Genomic DNA, 20,020 nt, shown 5'->3' on the forward strand with positions numbered 1-20,020 from the left:
ATCTACTATAATAACTCAGATATGTGTTCTGTATTCTGCTAATTGAAAATCAGGTCATCTGATGATGTTGCGTTTAGGATTTTCAAAATCAATCACCTCTTAAATGATGCCTTAAAAACATTTCTCCCTCTCCTCTTTTTTCACCCTCTTTAAGTGTGACGCATTGTTGTAATTTTCATTAATTAGCATCCTCCAATGATGTGACATGAGCGTTTACGTGCAGAATGGCAATCGGTGAATGGATAATAAAGAATAGGTGCATTTTTTGCTTGTGAAATGAAGGATAATTAACAGTAGTGGGAAAACATGCATGGAGAAAAGAGACATTGTACTCCTTTTATTTTTATTTATTTTTTATTCATATTAGTGAAAATTATTAATATTTGTAGCGACTATATTTACCGTCATTGAATATACAAAATCTCACAAATGTTCTTGGAATATATTTGAATTATATTTCCCAATGCGACTTTACCAACGTAAGAGTTATTTCCCTTACACCCAATTGGATACTATTTTGACACGGCGCGAATTCTTGTCAAACAGCAGCGGCAGTTGTGTCATGTTCTTAAATTGTTACACTTTCATAAATAAATACACAAGAAATAGCATGCTGTGTTACAAAAATGTTTGATAAGCATACACAGTTCACATATCGTCTTGTCTCGGAGCCATTAGTCTACCGTTATCAATCCGAAGCACGATATGGCATATATACGTTACCGTTACAAACATCAAAATAGAGTTTATACTTCATCACTCATACGGTTTATAAGTTTATATATTTACTTCTTCCTTCTACAGACAGCGTCAATGCTTGACAGTCTTCACATGTGCTTTCTCGAATCATATGTGTTTCACACGCGTAACACTCCCCAGACCGCAATCCGAGTTGCTAAAACGCTCAAACCTAGTGCACGAATTTCACCACCACAACACTCGTAGAATGCACCGGAGATAAACATTTTGTTTTCAGCAATTATTTTAAGCATGGATTATTATTTGGAGAAGAGTATCAGAAGACTTTATGTAACCCATAGGTGAGTGTCAGAGATTCTACTTTCTATTTACGATAACGAAACTATATAGCGGAAGCATGCAATACTGAATTATGCGCACGCGCCCCGAACTGAAGTGGGTCCGTCATTTCGTTCTCTGGACAGAATTAATAAGCCGCTCGGCTCTCGCCAAGAGCGGCTTAAAAACAGGCATGTATCACGAAACTACTGATAACAATCAGATAAAAAAAAAACTGACCTCTGAATGATTGTGTTAAAAAACTGAAAAAAAATTGACTCTTAACCTTATATTGTGTCAAGACTCATTCCTTGGATTTGGGACTTGTTTCTTTTTTTGTGATTTACTCAACAAATATCGAACAGAAGTTCACAACATATACACCACTTAACTACTCTCTGTGATTTGTTTCAGAACAGCGGCAAACAATCCAAATTAGATCACATATACATGTTTACTTTATCTACAACTTCATCATATAGGTCTTAAAGACTCATTCCTTGTACATCAACGTCTTTGTAGCTGTATGCATATCTTATTGCAGTCATAGAGGTTTTTTTTAAATGTAAATTTTAATGAATTAATTTGTGAATACACAAGGGAAAACAAAACAGCATCTAATTTGTGGGATTCTGTTGAATATTTTTTTTAATTAATGCCAAAAAGTTTGTCTACAAGTCATTTGAAACAGACAGTAGCCATTTAAATTCCCTCTTTCAAACCCCTACTCTCAGACGATATTCCCATCCTACACTACTACACCATGCCTGAACTTTTCTCATACTCTGAAAGCACCCCACCCCCACTGACAGTGTCTCTGTCCTACCCTGACTACGGCCTCTCTTCCTCTTCGCTTTCTGCTCACTCAGCCTCTGTAGAGGAAGGTCATGGAGGTCAAGGTTGTACACCTGTCGTGCCAGTACTCGCGTCAGGATCTCCATTGTTTTCTACAGGTAAAGAGACATGCACTTGATCATGACCTAATTGTGTGGGGGTATTCACCAGAAACATTCATTGTACTTTTTTCACTTTATTTCACCTGTTTCATATTAAGTGCACACTTCTTACAATGGAAGTGTTTAAAATAATAAAACTTATGGAAACACATGTCAGGCCAACTAATAATTGAATCATTGGCAAATCATAATTAGAATGCAGCCTTAAGAAATAGCACAGGATTAAAATAACAACACTAAAAAGATCTTCTTCTTTTTTTAAAGAATCTTTCCATTATTTATTTAAAGAAACATTGCACAAGATTATTTAAAAATAATTTTACCATTTCAATTCAAACATTTTGTTCCAAGCAGTTCTGGAACCAAAAATGTGTCTTGTTCATATGTACTCGTCACAAAACAATGCATTCTGATTGACTCTACCATAAATACTGGTGCTAACACTAGTAGCTGTGATGGGTCCCTTTTGATTACATATACTTGTTGTAACTCTGGGGATTGTGGCATTGGCCTTATCACCTATACTCATACAGCTAGGGATTGTGATGTACTGACCGCCCACTCCTGGATCAGTTCTGGCCAGGAGGTCAGTGAGGACAACACCTGAAGAAACTCGTCCCACAGCTCCGTTGATACAAACACATTGAGATTCGCCTTGATCCACGTCACAATCAATGTCTACAACAAAAACAGTTTCCACAGAGGGACTTATATGATAGAGCCAGAGGACATGTGGAAAGAAATTTTATTAAAAGATTCATTTTAAACTTTGGAATATAAGAGTCATCAATGTTAAAAAGTAAAACCTCAGACCTGTCATCAATAGTCATTGGTACCCTAGACCAGTTATAAATGGTTGCAGCACGTTGATGGCACCTCAGATCAGCTGTCAGAAGTTGTAATGGTCAGTGTTACCCGAGAACCCGCCCCGGGATCATGAAAGTCTAAAATCATCCAACCACAACTATCATCATTATAGGCAACGTCTAGCAACAACTTATGTCTAGGATTGTTTCATGATCCCAGGGAACCTATGACAGCCCTTGTGATTGGTCAGTGGTACTCCAATCTAATCATCAGTAGTTATAACTTGACAGCGTAACATAACACAGCCCTTGTGATTGGTCAGTGGTACTCAAATCTAATCATCAGTAGTTATAGCTGGACAGCGTAACATAACACAGCCCTTGTGATTGGTCAGTGGTACTCCAATCTAATCATCAGTAGTTATAACTGGACAGCGTAACATAACAAAGCCCTTGTGATTGGTCAGAGTTACTTCAGACCAGTCATCAGTATGTATGAAAAGTCAGTGGTATCTACAGCAATCATCAATGGTTCTGAATAGTAAGCTGTATCTTTGTATGGTCCCTCGGCCATCACCTGCTTACCTTGAGCAAGTGATGAGGCAAAACCAACGTTTATCTAGGTGAGGTAGACACTAGCAAAGGTCACACTTGATACCTGTACTGAGGTGCCCTCACCATACAGGTGCAACACTGTTTAACCATGCTATTCAGCACACATTGGTTTGTAACAATAGTCTAGAAAAACACAATTTTTTGTTGTATAAATGAAGCAAAAAATAAATATATTCATTCAGTTCAAAAATTGACCTTGTCCAGAAAGAAACAATTCTAGACTGCCAAGTTAATTTGTACATTGTCAAGAGGCTGACAAATATACCTACATACCAGTACAAAAGTCTCTATTAGTACCGTATGCATTGACCTCATAAAATCAATTTTCTTCGTGGAATCCTACCAAACAACCTACTCCAAAGAACATTTTACCTGAAATACTGTCTGTGCCAATCGGCCACCAAGGAATTTCCATTTCTGGTCACTAGGTATTTGATGTAGCACACCAGATGTGACACACAACAACACCTGTAGCATCTTCTCCCTGTAACGAAAACAATTCATGTCAATGTTATTTCAATTTGTGTCTCAAGCAAACAATAATATCACTATACTGTATGATACGAAATGTTCATGGGCATCTTCTCTCGTGGTTTGAAGCCATTTAGATCATTTTGTGGCAAACATTTCATGTTTTACAGTACATGTATGCCTGATACCAAATCACATGGTTTTTTAATCATGACATAAGATCTATAAATGCTTTATCTGTATAAAATCATGATGTATGAATTAATGCTCTTTCGGCAAATAATCTGTTGAGATATTGAGACAAGCTTAAACTTTACAGAAATAAATATTCATAATATACAAGAACATTTTGCTCTTCATCATTACATGTACTTTGCATGGTGGATATACATAAAAGTTCAATCTTTTCTGAATTCATTTTATTTTGGCACTTTTTTTTCTATTCTCGTCATTTTGAAAATAAGAGGTAACGTTTCAAAAAAAAACATACCCACATCACTGAAACCCTTTGAAACAGTGAACTTACCAAGTCTTTTGTTCCATCTTGATATTCATAACCAAAAATCTGTAGATGTTTAAAACCCTCTTACAGAGATCAACCTGAAACAGCACATACAACAACTTACACTGATTTCATGACTTCTCCTTGTATACTTATCTCTTTGATCTATTCTAGACATGTGACACAGCTAAATTGTGATACATCCATCTACGAAATGTCAGTAAAAATCAACTGTCAAGATGTTTTTTCCCATTTAGTAAGACGACACACAATGACAGACCCCATGCAATGGTCTAGTATAACACACCACAGATTCGGGTTTTACTTAAAAGAAAATTCTTAAATGAAAGAGGACAAATCAGTAGCTTCTAGTTGAAAAGGTGATTTAAAGGAACATTGTGAATAGTTTGAAATATGATATCTTACCTGTTCTGTGAGCATGTTTTCCTCGTCAGTCTGTAACAGGAAGATGTTTGCGGCATTGGTAATGAACACCTGTAGCACCTTCTGAATACCAGCGCGGATGTCATATTGACTGTGGTCGCCGCCGTCTGCCAACTCCTGGATAGCTCCTAGGTAGGACGCATTACGGATCTTCGACTTGTCGGTGGTGGGATCTAGGCTGATGAGTTGACGGATCCCTGTATACGGAACAGACTCCTACAAATGTAAAAGTAACGTTATCAATAAATCACGGTTACAGTGAGATTTATCGGATTGAACAGTTCGACATATAGCAGAAAATTCTGTGTGGCTGTCCTCCATCAAATCTTCAAGAATTGAAAATTGCATCAAAGGATTTAATTCACTTAAAATACTGTACATGCATATTGCAATAACAAGTGTTCTGTGAAGGTATTAACAAACTAAATTCCTCTATGAAAACTCTATAGTTTCAATAATCTGAAATAAAATGAGCCTGAACATAATCTGACCCTCATGCAGTGACCAAAGTGTAGTACATCAGTGATATAATAGAATATAGCATAGCATCCCACAAACCCCTTGATCATGTTCACAAACACTTGATTCCAAATTCAAAATAAGTTCATCGACATCCGAACCTATACAGAAGAATGCATACATGTAGAGTACATCTGAGCTATGCTGCATACAGTTATCACAGAATAAGTACATGCTTTTAGGTACACTTTGTAACTCAATCCAGGTGTTATATTAACTCACATAGTAATACAGTGCATACATACAGTTTTCATGGTAAATACACACGTTAAATATACACGTTAACATATACCAGGCATTTTAAGCCCCCATCCCCTCTTTTTTGGGCTAAAAAACAAAACAATTGCATACACTAGAGAGCCTGTTGTTGATAGATTATATATTACAAGATTTGCCCAATTTCTCCCATTTATAGCACAAAATTTCCTCATTTTAATTACCATTAAACCAGTTGTGGGAATCTGCAATCCGGTAAAGTTGTATACATATGGATGTGCAAAACTTCAGATACTTTACTTCACCTGCAGCTAATCAGGGTGTAAGTAACAAAATATTGAACTAACCATATTTTGACTGCACATGTTAACTTTCACTTGTGCCTGCTCATGGTGTCTATGCAGGACATGTGTTTATTAACTTAAATACCTGTTACTAGATCACACATGCCAGATTTCCTGGTGACCAATCTGTGAGTTTTACATTGTTTTAAGAGATTTTAGGTCAAAACATTCAGTTTTTGTCGCTAATCAAACCAGGGGCATTATATCTAACTTTTACTGTACAATACTGTGTAATCACTATTTTTCGTGGCGTTTTTAATTTCGTGGATTTTACAGGTAATTTTCATCGAAGAATTCATAGGTCAACAAAGTAATTACAAGTTTGATAAAGAGCAATTTTTCATTTGAGTGGGAACTCGTAATTAACAAATTAAAGTACCCACGAAATGGTGATTTGTCCAGAAACCATAAATTTGGTCCCCATGAATATATCTGTTTTCACAGTAACATGCCTAAATCTTTTTATTGTTAACTCTGCTCACCATGGCAACATCAAACAGGGATTAATCCATCTAAACCATGTGACCTATAATAATAAATGACAAAGTCCAACTCCTTCATGTTGCTGAGTTATTGATAACTAGTTCTACCATTTGAACCCTAGCCTGTTGCTAGGTGAATCAACCAACTCCAAGCATGTAAGGTCAAGACAGCCATTTCACAGCCATCTATAACCCTAGTTCCTACTTCAAACAGAAACACTAGTTGATGACTTAGCCAGCTTGTATGTGTCCGGCCATGTGTAGCCGTCAATACCTACATCAGATGAACCCTCCTCCTCCATGATGTCAGAGAGACTGTGATGGAATTCGGGCGTGTCTCGCTGACTCGTCACCGTCCCATTCTCACATGGTTCCTGCATGAAGATAGGCTTTTGATCTGCATGCTGTCATAAATATAAAGAGCAAGACAAGTCAGCCTCATGCACTAAGGGGAAGCTACGCCCAAGCTTGTGACTGCCTTCACAAAGTCAAGTTCTGTAACGGTACATGTACTTTCATTTTGGACTGCCTAAACTTTCAGAGAGTATATAACAAACACCAAAGTTTTCAGATTTCTATTTTGATTTAGTTAAAACTGTCAAAAAGGTTGAGACTTCAGATGTTAATCATAAATTGACATTTTTCAAATCTCAAGGAAACTTAACAAAGACCTGTCGCTCAATATTCATCCAAAATAAATGCAGGTACATGTATCATGACAAAAATGTCCTTTGTAGGAGAAGATGAGATCTATAGAGTTCTTAGTCATGCCTGTGATGCTTGAGGTTAAGACCACTGACCAATGGTCAGCATTATATGGGGTTCTGTACAGAGTGACGTCCAGTTGCCCTAGCATGCTACTTTGTGTTAGTTACTATATATATATACAGGACATATGTTATCACTTTAATACATAGCTCATGCCAGATTACCATAAAATTCATTATTTGTATATGTAAAGTGAATTTCATATCATATTATATTCAACACAGAATATGCATGAGAGTCAAACATTGTATAATTTGTATTAGAAGGCACCAAACAATATGACATTACTAGTAAAGTGTGTAAATGTAATTCATCTTCCATACAAATTTACAGCTGTATATATACAACCACATAGTGTGCAGTTACTGTTGAATGTAGAGTACTCCACAAAGCATACCGAGGTTATAATGATGGATTTTGTACTAATTTCCTGTCCACATTTAATGACTTTAGCTAACATTATGGCTCCTCTGCTTTAATACCCCCTTACCATGTCATCTTACTCAAATTCAAGCTTTTCCTCACCAACATCAGGGAGTGTTTGTATAGAAATGTGTAGTACAACAATAGCATTATCTTACTGATTCCAATTTTTTTTAACAAAATGGGGTAAGTTTACTGTCAAAAAAAAGAAGTTTTTTTTACTTTTTTATAATGGCGTAAACTGTGGTATTTCTATTGTGACAGGATTGACTGCAGGATGAATTTTTTATCATGCATAATTGAAGAAATTCGTTTTTATATTAGGATGACCAAAACAATGCTTTCGTTCCATCAAAAAGTTGCTTTTGAAAGTAAAGCATGTTCCTTCTCTCGAATTGTCAATTCTGCATAAATAATTTCATTGAATAAAGTTAGTCAGAAACATTTCATTCACTCATTCCATCCACTAACTACTTAAATATTTCGTACTGCAAGATTCACAGGCTTTTTTCCCAGTGATGGCTGGAAAGACTACAGGACTAAATTGTGTATGAAGTCTGGTTCACAAAAAACAACTGTTATCTCTTTAGAAAAAACCTTGGAATTTGATTTGTTTCTGCGATTGATGAGGTGGCAGATTCAAAAATCATCCAGCAGTAAGCACTTTTTGCAAATTTTGGCAATTTTTTATAAACTTTTGCCTTTTTTCAACACTGAAGGCACTCATGATCAAGGCTCATATACTTTTAAGTTCCAGTCAAATAATGATCTGATTGTGGATTTTCAATTTCAATGGATACATATTTAGGTGAAATAAAAAACATGCTATCATTAGCATTCTTTTAATTCATTTCAAAAATTTAAAAGTACAAATTACACAATTCGATAACCCATTGAAATCTTATCTACTGTGATTTTGAATTCTGCAGATTTCATGTGATGAATATGAAAACATTTTATACATAACATGTAGATTATATTATGAACCAATTTGCAAAGGTAACCAGACTTTATACAGGCCGAGACCTTCGTCGGTGTTTGAATGCATTCCTATACACAGCATGACCACAGCACTCACCTGAAACCAGTCCTTGTAAACTCCTATCACAGTTTTGATTGCTTTCGCATGTTGAAAAGAAAAGAGCAAGGCCTAAAAACAAATTAAAAAAAAAAAGATAATTATAGTTAGAATTGGTGTAGTTTATGCACATATTTAAATTGTGGAAGGAAAAGTTGACCTGGTAATGCTGAAGAAAACATATTTTTGTATAATGCATTCCTCCTTGTTGAGTTCTCTTGCTGATTACAAGTTAAGGTCTATTTTTATTTGACACTGTGTGCTTATCTAGTTGTGTAAAATGTAAAATAAGATACTCGCCTGCCTGAAGGACTCGTGGACAATGTTGACGTTCTCCCGTGTTGAGAAGAGAACAGATCTTACTATACTGTTGTCATTGTCAACATCCTCGTAACAGAGGCTGGAGTTTGCCGAGTCCTGTTCGGAACTGTGAGACACAGTTGACAGAGTGCTGGCATTACTGCCCGGCATGTGTTCACCAGCGGTCACTTTGTGATCAGCTACGTCCTTCTGGTCATCTTCTGCCCCCCCCGTCTCCCCGACAGTACAGCCAACCTCACTGTGTAAGAACAAAACAATACACAATGCAAATCAACATTCTATTGACCCAACCCAACACGTGTTGTTCAATACAGAACACTTGTTTGAGATGCATGTATCCTACATAGGTGCACTCAGTGGCCATTTAGTATATGGTGATAGATTGAAAACCTGTTGAAAGGTCCTTTGACTGACTATGGCAATCTTACCATCTGCAACTGATACCAAATCATGAATATAAATATTGCACAAGAATGCAATGAAGGCGTTTCTTCAAATTTGAGGTATACCTCTACCTCTCTCAATACATGACATTAGTTTATGCGTATGTTATCTACAATTTTTGCTGAAATCTGTGTTGCATTGTTATTGTTGATATCATGTTTTACAAAACTTTCAGGAAGATATGAAAGAAAGGCATCAATCTTGGACATAGAAATTCCTCACCCTCAGGTAGAATATCTACATCTCACATACAATCTTGGACATAGAAATTCCTCACTCTCAGGTAGAATATCCACATCTCACATACCTGCATATGATAGGCTCTATAGTATTACTGTAGTGAAATAAAATTGCCCTTCTCTCTCCCACTTTAGATTTGAACATGTCACACAAAGTAAATAACTTGGGCCTCTGGTCCGTCACGTATTTTCATCAACACTGCTCATCTTCCTGATACACACTTATAATGGCATGTGATGGCATTTACTCATTTATAAACATCAAACTCTTAAATTATGAATACACATTAAACTTGATATTTGAACTTTTTGTGTTATGTGCTTTTCACTATATTAAGTGATATAGGTTTATTTTCACATATGTTTAGTTGTGGGAGGCACGGTAGTCTAGTGGTAGGACGCCGGGCTCGTGACCGAAGGGTTGCAGGTTTGAGTCAAGGTACGGCACTGTGTTGTATCTTTGAGCAAGATACTTTACTCTGCTTGTTCCAGTCTACTCAGCTGTGAATGAGTACGTGGTTGGGCAGTGCTAAAATTGTAGAATGCTAGCTGTGAGCGCCGAAATGGCAGCACCGGCTGTATCCACCTCAGGGAGTTGAGAAAGATATTGGCTAGTTGCAAAGGCCATATACCTAGGGATAATAATTTGGGAACCGCTTTGAGACGACCTACAAACTAGGTTGTGATAAAGCAGTATATAAGAACCTCGAATTATTATTATTATGAATATATACTGTTATGTATGAAACTGGACTTACTTGTCTGTCTGCTGTTCTGGTTTATTGGAGACGACGAGAAACAGTGCCAGCCACTTGATGTAGGAGTAACGACATTCGGCCACATTGACAGGCAGGTCTTTACTTTTCATATCCTGCATCTTACGCTTTTCTGGCATTTCTGTAATAGGGTAATCGTCATAACAAATGAACTCAAATAAAATCATATGTTGAAACTCCAATGAGTAATACTTATAGGCATTCTCGTAAAATCTTCTGAACATTTTAAATATATTTCAGACATCCCGGTTAATGAAGAAAGTCTAGGAATTCATTTAGACAAACAGGTAAATAAATCAAGTGACTAGATATAAGTCGGAACATTTGTGTGTCTACCAAAACATACATGGCACACTTATAAAGTGTGTGGAGAAATTCTTAGTCACTCTTTTCACATTGAAGCAGATACATTGTTCTCTTTTGAGTATTAATCGGGTTTTTTCATCAAAGCTTTGTTCTGGGTGTCATGGTTTACAGGGGTGTGATTTATCGGTATATCAACTCCATCTTTAAGTTAGGAAGGGGAGATACGTTCTTTTATAAGATCCTCACCTAAGACAGGATCATAGATGCTGCTACTTCTGTCAAAGTCGGGGAGCAGCCATGTAAGGTATGTGGTTTTAAATTTGTTAAATAAGAATATAAAGCTAGCCTCCTGCATCTCCTTGTTCAACCATACAACTTTAGTAATCTGTAACAAATAATGGTGACAGCAATAAATTTCCTTCAAAATCAACTTTTTTCATTTTTCATTTTATATTGCCAGATGTCCAGTGTTCTCACTAAGTTTTGAAACGGGTAGTTGGCTCACATACTGTAATGTTGACCTATACATATTTTGAAAAAATAGCCGTTGATGAATAGCAGGCTAATTTTGCAAGTAACCAGCTTTAATGAGAACACGGATGTCTTGTGTACTTTCAGCAACACAAAGATATGTTTCTCAAAATATATTTTCGACTTTCCCACAGTTTTGTTTTCTGTGGTGTTATTTTAACACTCAAATGGAAAAGTACAAATCTTATTGTTGAGTTTGCCGTTTCGATGTTGCTTGGTGATTTTGCAAATTCATGTCACTAAGAAAATTCAAAAACTAACCAAACCATATGAACTAATAAATCATACACAGTATTGGGTACAGTTTATCCCCAACGAAATTCAGTATTAGGAGTTAGTAGTCTGGTTACCTCCGATACCATATCGTGAAGAAGGCAGTCAAAGAAATGCTTGGTGATGTTATCGGGCAACTTTTCCCCACTAGCCGGTAAGATTGGTGTGATTTCTCCAGCGGCTATCAACCCGCCACAGTCTAAAAAAAGCAATGTTTAGTACAATGTAATCTGCAGTGAATATTTGTCATCTTAATCTTTGTCAAATTCTTAAAGACTGTACCCTGGAAGTAACTAAACTCATTCACCCCTTAACACACATTTGAACTCTTCCAATTCAAAGATTGGAATAGTACATTATGAAATTTCAGGGGTGAGTGAGTTAAAAGATCTTTGCAAATTCACTAGTGTTTTCTAAGCTGTATCTTTTAAAGAGCGACATCCAGGGTTTAATGAGAACACCAAAATTTGTTTCATAAAACAATGGAACATTGTCAATATGTACAACTGAGAAAGATGCTATTATGTTCCAGTCATAATTACAGTTACTGTTGAATACACTGTGACATGATACCTGGCCAGTCCATGGGTTCAGAAGTGCTGTTACGACTGCTGAGCAATTCCTGCTGTACTCCGTCCCCCAAACCAGGCACAAGCTGTAGAAAAATTCTATGGCATTCCTCCGACGCATTCCCTTGTAATATCTGGTACCATATTATAAACAGACGCATACCATCTTTTCTTGTCTGGAAAACAAGAATATTAACTCATTTAAATACACTTAAGTGTCCTTTGGATCAATTACAATCAATATGATCACTAAAAAAAAAGCCTCATCTGATTAGTAGCATGGCAGCCATATTGGATTTCAAAAGTATCAACATATAGTCAGAATTTGTGAAATAAACATTTGTACTAGTTGAGGATATAGCATGCTTGATGGAATTTTGCTAAGATTGATGGACAAAGATAGCAATATCACACTTGAGTCTCTTGGTGAGTTGACAAAGTTACTAGCTATGGATGGACACTGGTTGTACATACCTTCAGACCATTGCTTGGATGAAGTAATTTTTTCATAATACGACCTGGAAAACAATTATTTTTTCAATATTAGATTGCACATACTGTTACAAGTTTGACAGAACAGCAATTTGTATATAATCATTATTGCATGTTAGTTTTAACATTTAATTGAATTGTACTGCTGATTAATGAAACTGTAATATGTATACACACAAACATACAATGTTCTATTCAAAATTCTTTGTGGTTTCATAATTTTCTGTACCTATATTTAGTCTTTTGATGTTTGTTTAAACAATAAAGACATGGCAATCAGTACAAGGGAGACTAATCTGTAATGAACAAATAATATCAATATTTAGAACAAACATAATTCCAATATTCTGATAATCTAGAAAATTCACAGCCATAATATGGCGATGATGGCATTGACCAATCCGTATTTCGGAAGTAACCCTTATGTGATTTGGGGGAAATATTAAGCAATTTACATAAGGATTTTCACCTCATAAAAAAGGAAAGTTGTTAATGCAATTCAATTAGATAGCACTGAAAAGGTTCATTTAGCAGGAATGTAAGGTATATGTGCAAGTTTCATCGAGTCAGTGCTATTTAAGTTAGGTAAGAACAATGTAGCAGCGAATCGATGAAACTTGTACATGGAATGATTCTTTTTAACTGTATATGACCACACTTTTACAATTTCAGTTATTTTGTTAATCTAGAACATCTATAGAATATAAAGATTATTGATGAAAAAATTACTAATTTTCCAGCATACATGCATTTTTTTTATTGAAAATACCCATAAACAATGAAGAATTTGACCTAGATTCTATCACACATGTGCAGATGTCTCCCATTACCTCAGAGCACCAGTATTAACCAAGACGGGAATACAATGCATTACCTATACTGTGGAACATCCATCTCTTATGTACTAACTCTGGCAACAGGAGTAAAATTTTCTGAAAGAGAAACATATGGTTTATAACTATGTATATACTTATATATATGTTATATTATTTGTGCATGAATCTTGAAAATCAGGCAGTGTATGTTGGAAAAATGGCCCCAATATTGATAATCCAATATTTTGAAAATGGGGAAATTGCTAACCTGACTAAAATTTATGTTAAATTCATACCTTGATTTCATTTTACAAAATGTCAAATGATGAAGAATCTGGAATGTATTTACTGAAATAAAACAAAACTAAATTATCCTCAAAAGATACACCATGAAACCTTTTCTTTTGGAAGTTTCAAGTTAACATCTGTACTGAAAGAAAGGAATGTATAGAAACAAACCTCAAATATTTGAAGAATGCTGTCCAATTCTTCTCTGTGTGCCTTGTTAGCTGGGGAAAAAAAGTACATTTTGATGCCTTAATAAATGGTAAGCTGTCACATATAAAAGATCTTATTTATTTATAACAATGAAAAATACTGAATTACATGAAGTACTTCAACAAGAGGCCCAGAGGGCCTGTATCGCTCACCTGGAAATGTTAGTAAAATTGAAGTTGGAATAGCTAGATGTTGCTGGCAGTGTACATGTAATACATGGTTAGTCAGGGGTTATATTTATGCAATTTGACAAAATCCTGTCATTCCTACAGGAAAAGAGGGATTTTGAAGAATTTGCTGTGTTTCTCCTGGGCCACTCCCCTCTGCCCCAAGTGGGGTCAGATCCACCTTTGATACAAAATCATGTCTCCTTTACCCAATAATGTTTTAGACCAAATATGCAAATATAATACCTCTATTGGGCCCCACCTCTCAGGCCCCAGGGGGGGTCAGACACACCATTTAAATAAAATTGATTTTCCTTCCGCATAGGATGCTACTGTTCAAATTTGGTCAAAATACCTTTATTCTAACGGGAGAAAAAAGGATATTAAAGCTATTCCTCTATATCCCTTATTTGGCCCTACCTCCCAGCCCCCAGTGGGTTCAGTCACACCGTTTATACAAAACTGGTTCACCAATCAGGATACTTCATACCAAATTTGGACAAAATCCGGTCATTCCTACAGAAGGACAAGGATTTTGAAGAATTTGCTATGTTTCCCCTATTGGGCCCCACCCCTCTGCCCCCAGGGAGGCCACACCAAGACCAAGATGCAAGGATGCTCCAGACTAATTTAGGATAAAATCCCTTAATTCCTACTGTAGAAGAAGGATTTTTCACGTTTTACCTCTATTTCCATTATTTGGCCCGCCCCTCTGCCCCTAAGGGGGTCACACCCACTGTTTATACAAAATTGAGTCCCCTTGGCCCAAGGATACTCTAGACTAAATAAGGATAAAATCCCATAATCCCTACAAAAGAAGAAGGATTTTAAAGGTTTTACTTCTATTTCCCCTATTTTTCCCCGCCCCTCAGCCCCCAGGGGGACCACACCCACCATTTATACAAAATTGAGTCGCCTTGGCCAAAAGATGCTCGAGACTAAATTAGAATGAAATCCCTTAATCCCTACGGTAGAAGAAGGATTTTAAAGGTTTTACCTCTATTTCCATTGTTTGGCACCGCCCCTCTGCCCCCCAGGGGGCCACACCCTCAGTTTATACAAAATTGAGTCTCCTTGGCCTAAGGATGCTGCAGACCAAATTTAGTCAAAATCTACCTAGCCGTTCAGGACTAGTATTATTTTAAAGGAAAAGTTGACGGACGGACGACGGGCGCTGCAGTATGGCATAAGCTCACCACGGACCTTCGGACTAGGTGAGCTAAAAATGTAAAATACTTCAAGCAATTTCTTAGATTATTGAACCACATTATTTTTTCTGAATTATTTTTTCAAAGGTTGTCTCAAAATTTTATTAACAACTGAAGTTGCGTATGGTACTGACCTCTTTGTTTTAAATCTGCTTCAACTGTAGCAAAGTTGTCATTGAAGATAAAGTAGATATGTGAATAGTTGGCTTCAAAGAAAGATTTGGCATCAGGAACTTCATAATTTTCTGTAACGAGAAAAAGAATGTGAGAAACATTTTACTAATCAGATGGTTAACATTACAAATCATATTGTGACATGGAAAGACAATGTAAAAGGTTACAAGGTTTTACTGTAATACAGGACCCCTACCTCATCACAACGAACTTTACACTGTATGATAATTATGCAATAGGTAAAAGAGAAATCCAACAGCCAGACCAGGATTTGAACCCAGGACTCTCTGCACTCTATAGACAAGACACTCTACCAATTGAGCGACCCAATACTCAACGATTGACCCAGTCAAGTTTCGCGGCTTCATTTACAAGCTACCTAGATGTCATTTATCTGCTGGGTTAAGCCAGTTGATTTTGCTTGGAGAAAATCCTTTAGTAAAGCTGTTTTTGTCTTTTCACTCCAAAGGTCAGGACATCACATCAAAATTACGATAGGCCTAAATGACACATCATTCCTTGTCTACAAGAAAGAAAATCTTACAGCATGAATTCAAACTGTTTTACAAATGGAGCAAATAGATTGCTTTAAACACCACAAAAAGTACTAAATATTAGTGTGTAGGCTAGCACTGATATTCTGGCTACCATGCCTCTCTTCGTCTGACATGTTATATGGAGCAAGTGATTATACTCAGCAACTTGATCAATGTTATTTCGTATTGTTTAACTTTAATCATATATCTGCTCTTTGTCGACTATATTCAAGCAATTCAATGATACTAAGCTAGTTCTTATAGCCCATCTTGGTAGCTTGAATGTTGAGCGTTTGCCCAGGTGAGGAAGGCAATGGGTTCGGTCTCCAGGCCAGGACATACCAAAGTCCTTAAAAATGGTAGTTGTTATTCCCTGCTCAACGTTCAGCATTTAGGGGAATCGCAACAACTGGTTCACCCGCTGTCAGTATAATGTGACTGGGCGGAATGCAGTCAGTGCTGGGTGCCTCGGCATGGTATTTCAGTGAGATCGCACTATAAAGTCGGCATCAGATCCGCGCTAACACAAGAAGCCAAGCACATCAACATACCCTGTCTCCTGCATACACTACACACATGGAATGACCTTAGCTGTTAATAGGACATTAAACAAAATTCAACCAAACCAAACCAACCTTGGTAAGAAAGGCCTATGAAGGCTGTACAGGGTCAAAGTTTGGTAGCAAAGCCTTAGGATTGCCAGTGTTTGAGAGATCAAAATGAGTCTATTAGATTTACGGAAGGCATAACTTGCCAACTCTCCTTACTTTGAACAAAGACTCCTAATTTTGGACCCTAAAATTTAGCATTTCCAACAAGTGAATTTGCTAAACTATTCCTATTTTTTCTAAGATCTGATGATTTCATCTGAAAGAACTCAAACAATGCCATTCAGTTCAGTTCAGTCTTCAGATTCCTTCAATTATTTGGTGGAGCACCCAAGTAGGTCCTTGGTGAGTTAATTGGATTGGCGAGGTCCTTAAGAATATAAAACACACACAGGGAATTCACACTGGCCATGGGGCTATATACAAATGGACGTATTTACATGTGTCCCTATAATCAGCCCATCATGAAACTCAGTCCATTCATGAGTGGTAGCTATATAGTAATCTGGATATACTAATGTCAATGGGAAAGGAGGAACATCATTGATTGCTCAGAGATTGAGTGCAGATAGGTAACGGATTCTCTTCAGATGTATGTTGGTAAGGAACTCCCTGGAGCAGAGTTCGATCCTGCGGACTAATTCTTCTCTGCGTTTATGATGCATCTGTTGATCAGTGAGATGGCGAGAACAGTCGAGGATAAGTTGAGTGAAGCTCTCAGGGTCTTCCAGTAGATGCTGTTTTGTCAATCCAGGGATCTCGACGAGTTTTCTTTTGCATCTGAGTCTAATATCCTCCAGTCTGCAGCATTCAGCTATGAAGTGGCATCTTGATTCAGGTTGGGAGTCGCAGAGTTTACAGGTGGGGTCGATCTCAAATTGGTTGAATCTGGCCCGGTTTGACTGCAGAATGTACGTTCCAGCTAGAATCCTGGCTTTTAATTCTGCTCTTTGTACGTCCCTTTGTATTGGATTTGTCATTGAGTATAGATGGTGGGGTACTCCAACTTTCAGCGCATCCAGGTTTAGATATTTCAGAGAGGGTTTCTCTTTTACCTCGTCTCTCCAGTCAGCTTCCACTTTCCCGTTTATGGCCGCATTGAGGATGCGTCTCCATTCATATTTATTCGGGGTGTTAAGGAACAGATGGTATGCTGTTGGCAAGTTGTAGAGTCGCAGTAGTCGCCGGATCTCTGAGAAGATGCTGGGTTCTTCAGCTGACTTTACAGCAAGTTGCCACACAGCAATCCTGTATTCTATGGAGTTTGGGTTAGACAGGACACAGTGGAAAAGGTTGAGCAGGTTTTTATGGATGACAGTGGTGGTAGGCAGGATACAGACGAGGCCGAGAACAGCCACAGAGGGTGTTCTGTCTGGTAGGTGCTGCATTTGACGCAGATACTTCCTCTGAAATCTCTCGAGGCTTTCCAGGTTGGACTTGGTGTGGAGCTGCGTCTCCAGGCCATACAATATTCTGGGAATGACATAAGCTGACCAGATGTATCCCTTTGAGGTTTGGCCTAGCCCAGTCTTGCCATGCAGACCAGCTCCCATGACGGTTCTCCTTCCCTTTTCAATCTTTTCCTGCACACTAGATTTTCTTTCAGTGGATCTTAATAAGCCGAGGTGGACTGTTTTTTTGCCTAGTTGTATTTCCTTGCCTCGGAGGACAGACAGGTTAATGTCCTGATTCGAATTGTACTGGAGGATAGAGCTTTTCGAGGGATTTATCTGATACCGGCTACTGTTGCTGAATTGCTCCACGGTGTCGACCATTTGTCTCATTTCTGCATCCGAGTGGGAGAGAAGGGCAAGATCATCAGCACAGGCGACGTGAGGGATGTGTATGTTTCCGACAGTGGCACCCTGATATTTACCCTCTAGTTGTAGGAGTAGGGGGTTATTGTAGCGCTTATAATGCTCTGTTGAGAGGACTCCTCCTTGTCTAACACCTTGCAGTAGATTGATTTCCTTAGAGAGTGTTCCTTGCCATTTTACTCTGGATGTCATATTTTCATAGAGGTTATGTAGAAGGATCCAGTCTGGGCCTTGTATACCATCGAAGAACAGTTGGTGGAGGAGGATTTCATGATTTACCACATCAAACGCCTTCTGTGTATCTAAGGTCGTGAGTAATAGTTTCTCCTTGTTTGATTTGGCTTTTAGTTGGCATTCTGTGATAATTGGGACTGATTTTGCTGATGAGGTTCCTTTTGTGAAGCCCGATTGGAGTTGGGACTAGGTTCTCAGGAGGATCGTTTCATGTCTGCTCTTTAGTACATTTAAAACAGTTATTTTTCCCTTGGGTGTATATACACACATTTATTTATGCTTTTAATTCCGACCACGCGTAATCTCCCCGAAAGAAATTTCAAAAAGTTGGTTAGGAGGATTGACAGGAGACTAAGACAGAGCCTATATATAGCTAGCTACTGCTGTTGGAACTAGAGTGCACTATTTATGAAATACAGAAAACTCTCGATAGCTTCTTATCGTAGATTTAGCATACGACCTTTAGGACAGATGCAAACGTTCTAAACATAAAGTTAACATTTAATAGCAATTTATAAAAAGGTAGATAAGGAATAAGGAAACTCCCAAGAATCAACACTGCACATCCAGTTTATGGTATACATCGACAATATTCTTTTGTTAAATAGAACTTACATGGTTTTTTTTAATTTTAAATGATACATGTGACTTTCGTCTTGAAAGTGGACGAGATCGTTCCCTGTCAGTGTGTCCTATCTTTATAAAAGGGGTGTGTGGTGGTTAGCAACTTCAACAAGTGGTCTGGATTGGGAACGCCCATTTTTTTCATTCACAAAGATGAGAGTTTAATTAATAACAGTTTAGCTCTTATTATTACTTCGTAACATTTTCAGAATGGAGTCATATCCTGACTTTTTCTATAACTTTTTCTCCTAATTTTGGGATGCAAATGCATCCTTCAGAAGCCAAAACAATCTTACCGAGCACCTGGCGAAGATGCTTCAGTCGTGTCGGAGTGTCTTTTTTCGGGTCAGAAACTTTCTGTGCTGATTTCCTAATATCACCATGACTAGGAGCTTTCCTAAACATAGCCAGGGCCGAAGACATTTAGGTTGTTTTGAAGAACTGTCCGGTCATGCTCATCATTTCGTCTGCACAACCTCTGACAAATGGCGCTGTGTTTACTTGCGCATGCGTAGTGATGAAATATATCCAGGCTCATTTCCGTTTTACCGGGCACAGGGACTTGTGTACATGCATGCATGGCTTATAAATTTAATTGGAATTTTCCAAAATAAAATGTGTTAGAAAGATATTTTAGATTAAATAACGATAAAAATAGAAACAAAATCTATAACTAATTTCAGTTATGCGCAACTTGTAGTTAGGCGGCGAAAACGATACATCAGGTGAGCTAACTATATATTAGCC

General features: G+C 37.5%; 1 protein-coding gene across 5 annotated transcripts in view; it reads right to left on the reverse strand.

The window, feature by feature from the left end:
- LOC110449179 (ral GTPase-activating protein subunit alpha-1-like) overlaps nt 1–19,770 on the reverse strand; it is a 73,664-nt gene extending 53,894 nt beyond the window's left edge. For 4 of the 5 annotated variants that reach the window (XM_021495871.1, XM_021495870.1, XM_021495869.1 and 1 more), the window contains exons 1-17: nt 19,570–19,770; nt 15,415–15,525; nt 13,867–13,916; nt 13,467–13,524; nt 12,575–12,618; nt 12,105–12,276; nt 11,609–11,730; nt 10,974–11,112; nt 10,404–10,542; nt 8,942–9,200; nt 8,642–8,713; nt 6,651–6,776; nt 4,794–5,027; nt 4,392–4,465; nt 3,767–3,878; nt 2,529–2,651; nt 1,844–1,964 (exon numbers count right to left, since the gene is read on the reverse strand). In XM_021495871.1, the coding sequence (XP_021351546.1) occupies nt 1,844–1,964; nt 2,529–2,651; nt 3,767–3,878; nt 4,392–4,465; nt 4,794–5,027; nt 6,651–6,776; nt 8,642–8,713; nt 8,942–9,200; nt 10,404–10,542; nt 10,974–11,112; nt 11,609–11,730; nt 12,105–12,276; nt 12,575–12,618; nt 13,467–13,524; nt 13,867–13,916; nt 15,415–15,525; nt 19,570–19,696 (2,083 nt within the window). In that variant the 5' untranslated portion in view covers nt 19,697–19,770. The remainder of the gene's footprint in view (nt 1–1,843; nt 1,965–2,528; nt 2,652–3,766; nt 3,879–4,391; nt 4,466–4,793; nt 5,028–6,650; nt 6,777–8,641; nt 8,714–8,941; nt 9,201–10,403; nt 10,543–10,973; nt 11,113–11,608; nt 11,731–12,104; nt 12,277–12,574; nt 12,619–13,466; nt 13,525–13,866; nt 13,917–15,414; nt 15,526–19,569) is intronic. The other variant, XM_021495872.1, reaches the window with a different exon arrangement.
- Between the last annotated feature and the right edge of the window lie 250 nt (nt 19,771–20,020).

This window comes from Mizuhopecten yessoensis, unplaced genomic scaffold (assembly GCF_002113885.1).
Source record: "Mizuhopecten yessoensis strain PY_sf001 unplaced genomic scaffold, ASM211388v2 scaffold4513, whole genome shotgun sequence".
Taxonomy (NCBI): domain Eukaryota; kingdom Metazoa; phylum Mollusca; class Bivalvia; order Pectinida; family Pectinidae; genus Mizuhopecten; species Mizuhopecten yessoensis.